This window comes from Mustela nigripes, chromosome 12, assembly GCF_022355385.1.
Source record: "Mustela nigripes isolate SB6536 chromosome 12, MUSNIG.SB6536, whole genome shotgun sequence".
Classification (NCBI taxonomy): domain Eukaryota; kingdom Metazoa; phylum Chordata; class Mammalia; order Carnivora; family Mustelidae; genus Mustela; species Mustela nigripes.
The window spans coordinates 144455451-144469297 of record NC_081568.1 but is presented as its reverse complement, the minus strand read 5'-3'; the positions used below and the strand labels follow the sequence as shown (position 1 = coordinate 144469297).

At 45.0% G+C, this 13847-nt stretch overlaps 1 protein-coding gene across 2 annotated transcripts in view; it reads right to left on the bottom strand.

Moving 5' to 3' along the window:
* TRIM36 (tripartite motif containing 36) overlaps positions 1 to 13402 on the bottom strand; it is a 36191-nt gene extending 22789 nt beyond the window's left edge. For both annotated transcript variants that reach the window (XM_059416710.1, XM_059416708.1), the window contains exons 1-3: positions 13140 to 13402; positions 10621 to 10855; positions 1674 to 1999 (exon numbers count right to left, since the gene is read on the bottom strand). In XM_059416710.1, the coding sequence (XP_059272693.1) occupies positions 1674 to 1999; positions 10621 to 10855; positions 13140 to 13166 (588 nt within the window). In that variant the 5' untranslated portion in view covers positions 13167 to 13402. The remainder of the gene's footprint in view (positions 1 to 1673; positions 2000 to 10620; positions 10856 to 13139) is intronic.
* Between the last annotated feature and the right edge of the window lie 445 nt (positions 13403 to 13847).

The window sequence follows — 13847 nt, the reverse complement described above, 5'->3', positions numbered from 1 at the left end:
CTACCTCTTCAGTTCTCTCTTACCAATCTTTTACTGTATTTGTTAAGTACAGTTAAGTCTGCAATGTAGGCGCTAAAGAATTTTACTTGAGATTTCATGTGTTTTAAATTGTAACAACCCAAGTCTAATATAATTCATTTAATCATCATAGGTTCTTTCATAATGGAACAGTATTAATCAATTTAATTAATCTTCTAAAAAAGGCATTAAAGCACCAAGTTGAAGTCATAAATTATTAAGAGTCTGTGACCTGGTAAATTTAAAATGAGATAAGGAACAGAATAGGGGATTAAAAACTCTGGTAAATCTACTGCCACATGGACAGCTTTGAAAACAGAGTCAAAGGGTGGAAGCACAGACTGCTTTTGTTTAACTGACCAGTTCTGCCCCACAGAGAATGTCGTCAGAGGGGTGCGGGGATGGCTCGGTCGGGAGACCATGTGACCCGTGAGCCCATGCTTAGTGAGTCTGAGCCCCACAATGGGCACAGTGCTTACTTTACAAAAAAATTTCCCATATAGATATATGATGTTAGACATACTCAGCTCATAGTTTCAAGATTACTTCAGGATTTTTTTGTCCCATTTTAAAAAAATTTTTTTAAGTAGGCTCCACACCCACCATGGAGCCCAATGCAGGGCTCAAGCTCATGACCCTGCAGTCAAGACCTGGGCTGAGATCAAGGGTCAGAGATCAAGGGCACACCCAGGTGTGCCCCATTTTTCTACTACAAATTAATGTGAGGGCAAAGTTTTATGCTCAAGAATGTAAATAGATTTTCACACACAAGTTACTAAGGTAGAAGGAATAAGAACTTTAATCAAAAGAACCTATTAGGTTTTTCTTTTTAAATCTATCTCAATCAGAAAGCAGTAAAAATGAGGATATCCAAACATCATTCTGCTTTTCAATCACTGAGCAGGGCAAACAACAGTGCGTAAGGGTCCTGTGAGCATTATCAGAGAAATTACCCAGAATATTTAAAAAATGCGAATTCCATTTCAGATTATTATATCAACAAGCTTCAGAACCATAGGCTGTACTTACTGTCACTTATCCCTAGCACAAGGTTAGCTAATTGAAAGCATCAGAAAAATGCTTCCCAATCAAATCTTTTAGACAACTAGGGGTTTACCACTTAAAGCACAAGAAGCCTTTGAACTTCACACCCTTCTCAATCTCCGAGTACCTCTGAGACAAGGCTGCGTTGTCAGAGGTATCATGACAAACATTCGAGCTTCGTGCTCCATTACCTTGGGTTGTGACATGGAGATCCAGAATTCTGCCTTCAGGCTGTGTGGAGGCATTTGGCCACCTACGAAAGAACTCCAGATACCAGGCCTCAATTTCTTGTACAGGCTGTGTGTGTGTGTGTGTGTGTGTGTGTGTGTGTGTGTGTGTGAGCGCGCATGCGCGCGCGCTCATTTTTTTTTAACATACAGGTTTCTATGTTCATGACCACCATCTTATTCCTAGCTAGCTCTTTATAGTAAGCTCTACGCTCCACACGGGGCTTGAACTCACAATCCCAAGATCGAGTCACACACTCTACCGACCAGGTGCCCCTCTTACACAGGTTTTTTAAGCTCTTCCCATTCTTGTTGTCAAACTCTGGACGCGTTTCAATTCCTTTTGCAATACTAATATTCTAACGCAGTCAAAACTGCTCTTACCTTGGGCCTGAAGTTGGTAGTTGGACCCACGTACTCGTGCTGAGCTTTCACTGTACCCCACGGGTGGTAAATTTTGAAGCACTCATTGCAGTAGCTCGCGCTACAGTCCATGCAACTCTTGGTGGACTCCTGGGGTGGTGGCTTACAGAGGTCACACATGATGGCCGTGGCCGCCCTAGCTGCCTGCCGGTACCTCTCCACGATAGTTTCCAAAGTGAAATTGCGAAACAGACCACTGATTCCTCGTTCTCCGAGATCCACGTCGTGCTCACAGCCAGGGCAAGGGAAAGTGGTTGTCCTAGGGGTCAGGGAACCGCGCTTCCAGCCTGTGTGATTGGAAGTCCTTGTTTAGTTACGTCAGTAGGAAAACGAACAGAATGAAGAAGAAAGGAGTGATGATTTGGAAAGAGACAGATCAACATACATAGCTCCTTCCCCTCCACTCCCTCCCTCCTGCCCAGAAATAATACTCAAAGTGATTCCACTGGAATCAGTATTCTAAAAAGGCTTAATGCTTGTTTTTGTATACAAAAGACAAGCCCCACTGACTAGACCCATATCAAAGAGGAAAGGAAAAGCTATACTAAAGCCCATAAAAAAGCCACATCAAACCAGATATATGGACTAAACACAGAATACAATACTACACAGGGTCACAATTTTTTAATTATATCAATATTTGTAGTTATTTCTGTATCTCATATCCACTAATTTGGTTTTAAATGAATACAGCCTTGGCTGACGGATAAAATGAGTTCATATGTAAATGACAGGAGTCCCTAACCCGTGCCCCATGGATAGGCTCCAAAAAGATCCAAACAGTTCCGTACACTATTTGAAACTGTATGCAAAATTTTCCATCTATATACCTATGGTTATTTTCCAGTTCAACAACTCATAGCTTTGATCGGATTCATAAAACAGTTAAGAATCGCTGTGAGAGAGTTTCCCACGGTAGTATTGTTTTATCTGGGTAGGCTAAGTCATTCGTTAACTGAGTACAAGCTCTCAAAGAATGAAAAGCTCATCCATAAGCCTAGACTCTAGTGACTTTATGAGGGACCAACCATTTAGTATCTTCTTATGACCTGAAAAAAAGAATCATTAAAATTACTTAATTCAGTAAACCACAAGTTGATCCAGAAAGTTTTATAAACAATTTTCCAATATATACGTAACACAGTCAATGACCATACATGGCACACTTCTGTTCAATATTACCCTGATTTGAACAGGGCAAGAAATCAAGACATGACCGTCCTTACCTACATGTTCACAGGAATCTGGGGCTGTCCCTTTAGCCTAAGTACATGCCTGTCACATTCACTGCTCTCCGTCGTGAATCTACCCTGCCAGGACGAGTCTTGGTTGCCCACCAAGTTAACTACCTAATTTATAAACACAAAACTTCTTCACCTAAAGCCTTCCTTCATTCTGCCAGTGATCCAGTACCAAAAACGAATGGCTGAAGTTAGCGTACCACATTTAGAAAAGGTCTTTCAACAGCTATGTTAATAGTGCCTTGGCACATTACCGTCATCACTGAACAGACTGTCTTCAAATAGGTCTGGCATGATGTCACTGAAGGTACAATTCAGCCATCAGCCCAGAATATTGTTCATTTGAAGTGACTCTACAGCATGCTAAGGGGCCCTGGGTCCCCAAAACTACTTGTGCAGAAAACATGCAGAGTATTGTTAAAATCTTTGTTTACCTTGACATTTCTAAACCTATAAAAAAAAAAAAAGGCATGACAAAAAAACTGCCCCATAAAAATGAGAAAACTCTACATAAAATGTATTCTTATAATAATTCTCAAAACATGCAACGCCAAGTCCAAGATATTCCACAACATGGCAGGCATAGAACAAAATAAGCCGCAAAGCTACTTTTCAGACACATGCCAATGAACGTTTCATTCCATGAAAAGACAAGCCGAGAATTCTGGAAGTGACAGAGTGCAGTGGTCAAGTTGAAACAAATGGAAAGTCACATTTCACTGCATGCTTCCCCACATGACCCAGATGATAGAAATCAAAATGGAGACTATTTTAAAAAAAAAGAAAAAAAGTGGGTTATTACTGGTTTTATTCATTGAAGGTGGCGATCAATTTAAGGAACAGGATCAAACCAAACTAAATCACAACAACAAAGTCATGCTTTACTATATACTGGTGACACCCAGATTGTGGCCTTCAGGTTCAGAAATTTGAAAAAAAAGACAGTTCGTCCCTTTTCTGTAAACCTTTTATTTTTGTTCCAAAAATAAGGTGTAAAGCATCTCACTAGCTTAATGAGACAAAATATTGAGACAATGTATCTTAGCTGTTTTCCTAAACAGATCTCTAAAAAAAAGTCTCCCATTTTTCTACGAATGCCAAAGCATTTATGTTTTTTAGTTAATCTGACTTAGACTTCTATTGCTGTTTTCAAAAGCAAATGACAGAGTGTATGTTCTGGGCAATAAGGAAACAGAAGAGACCTAAGGATATTCTGGGAAGTCAGTCTAGTTAAAAAAAAAAAATAAATAAAAAAATCAAGATGGTGGAACTAAGAATGAAACACACCAGAGTCAACTTTGTACTCCCTGTAGCTTTGCTGTCCACTACAGTAACCATCAGCCAAATGTCACTATCTAAATTTAATTTAAAGATTCAGTTCCTTGGTCGCACTGGCCACATTTCAAATTCTCAAGAGCCATCTGTAACCAATGACTCCCATATTCTAGAACACAGGGTCAAACAAACATTCCCATGATCACAGAATGTTCCACTGGATGATACTACTCTATAGTATGACATAATGAGAAAGAAAAGTAATGACGACTTTGGAAGGTAAGGAAGGCCAAGCGGAAGGTCAATGCAGGCCAAGCAATGCAACTGTGTACGTTAAACTGCATTTATGGGGCCGATAATATGGGGCTGAAACTGTCACCTTGCAGCATCAGTTCTTTTCCCCCATATTCCCTGACCTCAAAGACAGATTAATAAACAAGTGTAACTCATAATTTTAAAAAGACGACTCCGGAAAAAAAATCTTCCAACTGGTTTATAGCAAATCTCCCCCCAAAATGAGCTTTCAGGCATTATTAAGTTCTATCATTTAAATATCAAAGAGACAATCAAGTATTTCAAAACTGAGTCAATTCAGAACAGGTTCAACACCTCAGATAGCTCTATCCTCCCCCATATTCTGACTACAAGCTACTTCCCCTCTGTTACCTCCCGGGCAGAGGTGAGTGTCTCCCCAAATGCTGGATATTCAGGTCGGGCTTCTAGGTGCCTGGCAATGGGCTAATGCCTCTTTTATACCAGCATGACCGGCCAATGCCTAAAAGTTACTATTACCTTCGAGTACTAAGGTCATGTTCAACCTGCAAACCCTTGTTCTCAACTACCATCTGAATAAAGAAATCGGAAACAAGCAATGAACGTTTTTAAAGCCAACTGCTCCTACCTTTCCTTTTTACTAAATCTCAACGCTGAAAATTCTCAGGGATTCGCTAAAGCCTGTGTGCGAAAGGATGACCCGTGGCTTTAAAACCATTAAGATCTGTAAACTGAGGCACACAGAGAGGAAGGTAAGGAAGACAGAAAAGGGATAACACTTCAGGTGTTTATTTTCTCCATTAAAATATAAGGTATCACCAGCATTCTACAAAAAAGTAGTCAATTTTATTTTAAAGGTCAACTGGAATATTTAAAAAAAAAATTCCTTTTAATAAGGTAGGATTGGCCCATCATTTGCCAGGAGTCAAATACTCTGGAAAGCCTGAAAAAGCAGTGTACATTCTTTACCCACAAATGGGTAAGACCTCAGTGTTAAAACTCAAACATTTTAGACCATTAACAGAGGAAAGACCCCTTACCCACAAAACAAGTGAAGGTCATTCCTATTAAATACAAAAAAACTGCCAACGCCTTTAGGCCCATTTTTAAATGCAGAACAAAGTCCTGGCTCATTTAACCTCCCCAAGGTAGCAAGATGGCCATGGATAGAAGCTTTGTTCCAATAAGGAAATGGAAAGGATTTTAAAGGTTATTTTTTAAAAAGCTCCCAACATGGGTATGTCGATTTTCTTCAAAAATACCTTGTCATGAGGATGGACAAAAGGGAGGCATTCCTGATCGGAGCCCCCTTTTAAATCACCAGCCCTCGCTTGTAATTTAGTCCTGTTGACCTTTAAGTCATTCAGCCAATTTGTCCCCTTTCGAGAAAATTTTGAACACTTGACCACTGATGTATAAGAATTTTATGATAAACAAGGTTATTAGAGTCAACTCTAATACTATGCTGCCTGCGGCCACACGAGCAATGAAGCATTTTCTACCTCTCCACCCCAAAGATCTCCGTTGTGATGCTGTGAACAATGAACAGAAAGCTGGATTTAGAATTTAATTTCAAAGAGAAGATTCACAACTTGTTAACAAAAGATAAAGCAGCAACTGTGTCCTGTGCACAATTCTTGAGTTAACAGTAAGAAAATGTTTTTTTTTTTCCTCCAGCACATGTGGTTATTTATGAAACCCTCGCTGTAAAGCATTCAGAGCGGACCTTGGCGCTCAGAATTAATCATTGTTGGGGCCCGTTAGAGGCCCAAACCCTATCTTATAGATTCATATTTTTAAATAGTCGTTATCTCCGGTAACTGTTGAAAATACACAGCCACAGCAAGCATCTTTTGTTTGATTTTTTTTTCTTTTCTTTTTTTTTTTTTCTTACTGACATGTATCAAGCTTGTAAATAAACGTTACTAAAATGGGCTGTATCTTCCTGACAAAAAGAAACACAAAATGGGGGGAAAGCTTGCACAGGTGACCCCAAATGTACAGTTAAGATGGCTATTTTTCTGTAACTGAATGTGGTACTGTGTTGTACACACAAACCCGACCCCCCTTTCCAGGCACCCTTTTATTATAAAAAATCTGTCAAATTTCCCAGGCAATGATATTCAAAAAGAGCTGCATGAGCCAACAGCATCGGCCACATCTGCCACTTTCAATTTTCCAGGAGCCAGATTAATGAAAAGAAAACAAGTGAAATTAATTTTAATAACAGCTCTTATTTCTTTAACCCAATATATCCAAAATACCATCACCTCAAAAGGTAGGAGAGTTACAAACTACTGGAGGTAGTTCCTAGCTGATCATCATTCTAAGTGTTTGGAATTGGGGGGGTGTTTTTTGCTTCCCAGCACCATCTCAGCTCAGATGAGCACATCTCAACTGCTTAAGAACCACACGTGGCTGGCTAGTGGCTACTGTTCTGGGCAGTCCTTCTAATCAATCCCTTTATTAAACCAGTGGCAAAACTAATTTTTAGAATTCTACTCTTCCCACACCAATTGCTCAGAATAGGACTTCCTTCCCAAGTGCGTCTAAATGAGGAAAAATAGAAAAAGAAAGCTGCCAAGAAAAAAGGGGGGGGGCATTACTTCCCTATGAATTTCTTTTTGAATCTCTGCAAAGAAAAATCAGAGGCAAATGCCCCATACATGGAGGGCAGCATCGTATCTGTCATGCTATCACCTCTACTCATTTAAAGCTGTTTTCACAAGGAGGAGGACAATCCTAAAATCCACCTTCATTTGATAAAAGCCTCCAGGAATGATTACTACACTTAGGGCCTCCCCACCCTCTGACTGCTTTCTTTGTACTCGTTCATTCTCCCTACTGCTCTTCTTAATGAATGACTGGGTTCCGTACAGGGTCAGGCTATATACTTCTCAGAAAGGAGGGACAGATCTATCTTGTTCATTCCTCTTCAGCATTTAGCAGCATCCGGCAATCAGCAGGTCAATGACACGTGTGTCGACGGAATGAAAGCAAATGAACACAAGGTAGGGAACTTCAGAGTGGGAGAAGATACAGCAGCTGACATACAAGGACAGACCACCCAAGGCAGAAATCCCCTCTACGATGTCTGCAAAGGGCGGTCACTCGTCCACTGCTTAAAACAAGGACTTCAAACTTGGGCAGCCCCAGTGCTGGATGGGTCTTAGTTGAAGATGTGTTTTGGCTGCCCTATCCTGTGCTGAGCCGGCATGGAGTTTTTGAATAATTGGAATTAACTGCCAAGGTTTAAGACAGATGACACATCAAAACCACTGTCAGGGGTTTTTTGGGGGGTGGAGGGTTAGTAATCTGACAATCTGGCATCTCCATACCCCTATGATAATGAAATAGTGCCAAGTGGCTCCTGCCTGGTGAGACAAGGCATCCATTCTAGTCCACAGAACCAGGCGCCGCTGTCTCTTAACAGGGGAGGCCTGGAGTCAGCTGGCTGCTGCTACCTGGGCTGCTGGTTTTCTTATGGCAGCTAAGTAGGAAAATCAACTATTTACAGTCTCTGTACTGAAGAAGTATGACGAAAGAGGTTCCTGTATTTATTATGCCTGCGGTCAACTTCCTCAATGTATCTGGTCCCTGCAGCATCATAAATCTGAGCCCGCACTGGAACACTTCTATGGACAGGGGGCTAACAGTCTCATCTTAGGAAAGCCTGTCGTGTTTGTTTTCTTTTCCCCGCTGAGCCTGAGATCTGCATTTCTCCTTCACTCACTGATCTGGAACCTCTGCTGTGAAGACACCCAGTTTACTTTCTCTTTCTCTAGACAGTCTTCATGTTCTGCAGTCTCTCCCTCTCCAAGCTAAATATACTCTCTTATTTCCTGTAACTGCCTTTCGAAGTTTTCTAACTCCCTGCCCTCTCAGGACATGATAAAACTTGACAGGGTTCTTCCTAACGGAGAGCCAGGACTTCTCAGTAATTTCATTTCTGATCTTGAAGGTGTAAAGTGCAGTGGAATGGATCTCTTGTTTTTGGGGAGGAAAAGGGCCACTATTACTGAGTAAAAGCCATCCGAGTAGGCTTTATAGAAATCTTGTAGTTGAAGTCTGTCATGCAACAACCACTCCACGTGCATTTACTAAACATCCACCAAGCACTATCTAGGTGAGCTCCTAAATTAATTATTCATCTGTATTTCACCCAAACTTTGTAAGGATCACATATAAACACCAATCAAATGTTAAGATTAAGCCCACATAAGATACAGGATTTCACAGAATTATAGAAATATTAGTACGTAACTAAAATTCCTTTGAATGCTCTGTGCTCAATGTTAATATACAATAAATGAATTTCCTTGGTCAACCAACTGGGGGGTTCTGTCCCTAACTAGCCAATGAGGATCTACCAGCACGTTATCTGTTTTCTCTGGAAGGCAATTTCAATCTATTGAAACCTGTCTTTCCCCTCCTCCTAGCTCCTAGCAGGGAGGGAAACCTACAAGTGATGACTTCATAATAACCATGACCCTCTCTGACCTCACACTCCCTGCATCCCCAGTCACTTCATGCTCTTTTTTTTTTTTTAATATATGCTTGTAATTTTTTATACATGCAAAACAGCTTCTAAGTGATTCATGATTACCATTTAAAGAAAAATACGTGGGACGCCTGGGTGGCTCAGTTGGTTAAGCAGCTGCCTTCGGCTCAGGTCATGATCCCAGCGTCCTGGGATCGAGTCCCACATCGGGCTCCTAGCTCAGCGGGGAGCCTGCTTCTCCCTCTGCCTCTGCCTGCCATTCTGTCTGCCTGTGCTCGCTCTCTCCCCCTCTCTCTCTCTGATAAATAAATAAAATTAAAAAGAAAGAAAGAAAGAAAGAAAAATACGTGTTTTTAAAATAGCATAATACTGCTCTTAGACCAAATCCACTCTTATCCACTGTCTGAGGGAGCACAAAGACAAGATTCCATGTCACAGCTGGGACCAAGAGAGAGAGCATTGGCTAAATGCAAATGAGGGGAAGGAGATTCTAACAGGTTTGTTGTTTTTTGGTTTTTTTTTTACATGTAAGATTAAAAATTTATTCCTGTGCTACAACAGGAAGAAATAAACAGAGTGGCCTAAAGGATCAAGCTTAAAACCTCCAAGCCTAACCTGGGCAGAAATGAAGGCCTAAAGTCTGGGGCTTATGGCCATTCGCGTCCTCTCCTAATATCCCTAACATGACACTGAAGTATTTCTACCCAAACCTCTGCCTCCGGTTGGTCCTCACTGATGCTGTTGGCCCTGAAATTCCCAGTGGCCCTCTTCCCTGGGATTTCAAATTCATTTTACTCTATCTAACTCCTGCAGCGGATATCCAGAAAGAAGTAAGTAATACCACCCCAACCGGAAACAATTTAAACTCGAGCTGTGTAAGGTACAGGGTGGGGTGCCTGGGTGGTTCAGTGGGTTAAACCTCTGCCTTTGGCTCAGGTCATGATCTCAGGTCCTGGGATAGAGCCCTGCATCAAGCTCTCTGCTCAGCAGGGAGCCTGCTTCCCCCCTCATCTCTGCCTGCTGTTCTTCCTACTTGTGATCTCTCTGTCAAATAAAATCTTAAAAAAAGAAAAAAAGGTACACTGTATGTGCTCTACATGTGGATCTACTCCCATCACTCCAGAATTCTACCCCTAAAGAATATTCTACACAATATTCAAAATCCTGATTTCAAACAATGGATTTAAAGTGGCTGAAGAAGAAAAAATCCTCAGGTAGAACAAAATGACACCAAATAACTCATCTCAAAAGCCTTCTACAAATAGTCATTATGGCATATTCATTTACACAGTACCATAGACAGAGAATTCCCTAGAGTAAGTACTTCTGTGGTCCATTATTTCATCCCTCATATAAAGGACCCCAGAGGATCCAGACGATACAGATACAGACGATTATTAAGGGGTCTAAAAAAAAAAGCTGGTGTTCAATAACCCACTTTAACAAGAGACAACAGGAGACAAGAGAAGTTCATTTTGACATGGGAAAAAAGGGAAGGGCTCCTTTACAACTAGTTTTAATTTACCCACCCAGAAAGACCAACCAACACAATGGCAAAAGTAATTTTCCCTCCACAGATATTGCTGGAACTCCCAGGCCCCAAGCTTCTACCACATACCTGGTCTGCTAATTCTGTCAATTTTGTCCACGCTAGGGGACGGGAGCCGAAGTCGAGGACTGCTCTGATTGGAGTTGTCCGATCCCACATCATTGAATGAGTCATCATGGGTCAGTAAGAGTTCTTTTACACACTTATGACAGATACTGTGTTGACAAGGGAGAATCAGCGGGTGGGTGAACAGCTCCTTGCATGCTGGGCAAATGAGCTCTCTTTCGATATTCTTAATAGTAACCTTGAGGAAAAGAAATCGAATCAAAAGCTCTTAGTGGGGGGAATATATTAACACACTTATACCTCTTGGTAAGTACGTGTGTGTACCATGCCAAAAGGAATGAAGAAACAGTGTATAATCTGAAATTCCTTTCTGGTAATGAGATTCCCAGACCACTGCCCCCCACCCCCCACACCCACAGCTTAGAACTGAAGGGACACAGACATGGGAAACACTGAAGTCAGAGAAAAATCAGCATGAAATATGAGGGGACCGTAATATTCCACCGATTACGGAGTTACTCAAATCATCGTGAATTCACTAATTTAGGACATCTGAGACATCCAAAAAGTAGATTACTTCAGTAAGAGTTAAGAAGCCAGCACACTAAGGATGAGACCATGTTCCTTCCAAGCACAGTTAAACTGTGCCCAGACAAGAGGGGGCAAAAACCGGGTTAGCCAGAATGTTCATAGAAGCCTCCTTGAAGGGGCGCCTGGGTGGCTCAGTTGGTTGAGCAACTGCCTTCGGCTCAGGTCACGGTCCTGGAGTCCCGGGATCGAGTCCTGGGATCGAGTCCCGCATCGGGCTCCCAGCCCCATGGGGAGTCTGCTTCTCCCTCTGACCTTCTCGCCTCTCATGTTCTCTCTCACTGTCTCTCTCTCAGATAAATAAATAAAATCTTTATTTAAAAAAAAAGCCTCCTTGAAATCTATTTACAAGCTGAATCATCAGCAATCTTCTATTAAATGTGACTAATTTTCATACGCTGCAACTGTAATGTAACTAAAATGCTTGAGGTTCTCTTGCTGCCTAGCGAAGTGGTTATCTTAAAAGCACTTGATGAATATTGAAAAGGATGGAGAGGACTGGAAAGCACCATTTTAAGGGCTCTCAGTACTACCCGCTGGCATTATTTTCCAGGAGAAACATTCAGTCTCTTGTAACAACCAAAAAGGTTTGATGACCTCATACTCATTTTACCACCCTTTCCATATGCTGTTCCTCTGCCCCCACCCCCAAAAGACAGGTGCTATGAATCTATATTCAGCCTTCTTGTAGCTTTACAGCCCGATTTTAAAGTACTCCTAACCCTGTACAATCATTTCAATTACTGGAACTCCAGAGAAAATGAGAACTGAATTAATTCACTTATTTTAATTAAATAAAAATGTATGGTCTTCTAGTCCCCCTCCAGTGACACTAAGGGCTTTAATCATCCTTGACAACAGCACTACATCCAACTAGCTTTTCTCACGGTCTATGGTCTTTCCTGTGTTTCTTGCTGCATCATCCAATAAATATTTCATAGAAGCCCGCATCATCTCAGGATTTTATTAAATTTGGAAGACCGCCACGCTTCACAATTCACGGCAAAGAAAATAGAACGTTCACATCCCATCTCGTTTCACCGAGAATCTGACACCTGATTCAAAGGAAAAAATATCGTTCTGAAGGTCCAAAATAGGTTCAAAGAAAAAATTCTGTTCTGAAGGTCCGAGACAGATTCCCGTTTGATGGAAGGTGTACCTCCCAGAAGATGATCCCGAGTCATTTCCACCTCTCTGGTAAAAGCAGGGCATACGCTTTCTAACCACAGCAGATACGAAGTCATTCTGGCCCAGAAGAAAAATGAGTTTTCATTTTAGAGCCATTAAGAGAAAGGGGTGGCGGCGGCGGCTCCCACAATCAGGCTGTCTCAGAATCCACGGGGTTCGACGGCAAACGAGGAACTCGGAAAGAACCGCAGATCGGAGCCTTTCCAACAAAAACCCTTGCACCCCGACAGCGGCCAGGGCCCGCCCGCCTCCCCCGCGCAAGCCAGGGAGGAGCCTGCGCTCGCGGCGACGGCCGGCCGGGCTGGGCCGCGCCCGCGGGGGTCCGAGGGGGACCCCAGCGCCGGCCCCACGACACTCCGGGACAAAGGGGCGGCCGGACGCGCGCCCCCAGCCGCGACCGGCGGCCGACTCCCCGAACCGAGGCAATCCGACAGCGCAGACCCCACGCAAGAGCCCCGCCCCGACGCCCCGAGGAGCTCAGGTGTGCGATCGCCGCCCCGGGTCGGCGCCCCCTCGCGGGGCCAGGGGCCCCGGGGTCCAACCCTCCGAAGGGCGGAGAGGGGGCGCCCGGATTTGCGGAACCCGGGGCGCGGAAGGCGAAGAGGAAGCGGGGCCACCACACGCCCGCCCTCGCTCCTCCGGAGAAGAGGCTCCCTCCGGCTCAGAGCGGAGGAGCGCGCGCGGGGGGCCCCCGGGGAGGCGCCATGGGAGCGTGAGGCGGCGGCCCCCGTCGCCCACTCACTCACCAGCGAGTCGGAACCGTCCCCTTCCATGGTAGCCTTCTGCCAGGTGTCATCAACGGCGGGGTCCCAACAGGCGGCCGTGCGGCCCGGGCAGGGTCTGGTGGGCGGGTCCCCGCGGCGGCCGTGGAGCCTGGGCTCGGAGCTGGTGAGCCGGACCCGGCCAGCGGACCGACGCGGCGAGGAGCGGGGCGGGCGAAACACAGGCGCGGAGAGCCGAGCGCGCTCCCTGCGACGGCCCCGGAATCCCGCCCCGCGGCCGGCTGCGGCGGCGGCTCCTGCGGACTGCGGCTGGGCGGGCGGCAGCGCGGAGAGACCCGGGCGCCGACGCCGCGGAGGGGCGGGGCCGGGGCGGGGCGGCGCCGTCGCTCGGGCAACAGCGCCCACCGCACAAAGGGGGCGGGGCGGCGGCGCGCGCGCTGGGGTCCCGGCTCTCGCCGCCGCCGCCGCCGCCGCCCGAGCCCCGCCCCCTCCGCCGCCGCGGTCGCCGCCCGCCGCCGCGGGTAGCCTCGGAGGGGCGGAAGCGAGGGGGCGGGGAAGCGGAGGGCGGTGCCGGGGCGGGACCGGGGTGGAGCGGCCCGCGGGGCTGCGGCTGACTGCGGGCCTGGAGGCCGGCCCGGCGCGGCCCCTCGGCCCGGCGCGGCCCCTCTGCCCGTCATCTGGCTTTCCCTGCGCTTCGGCCAAGCACCCCCTTCAAGCCGCATTTCCTGACTC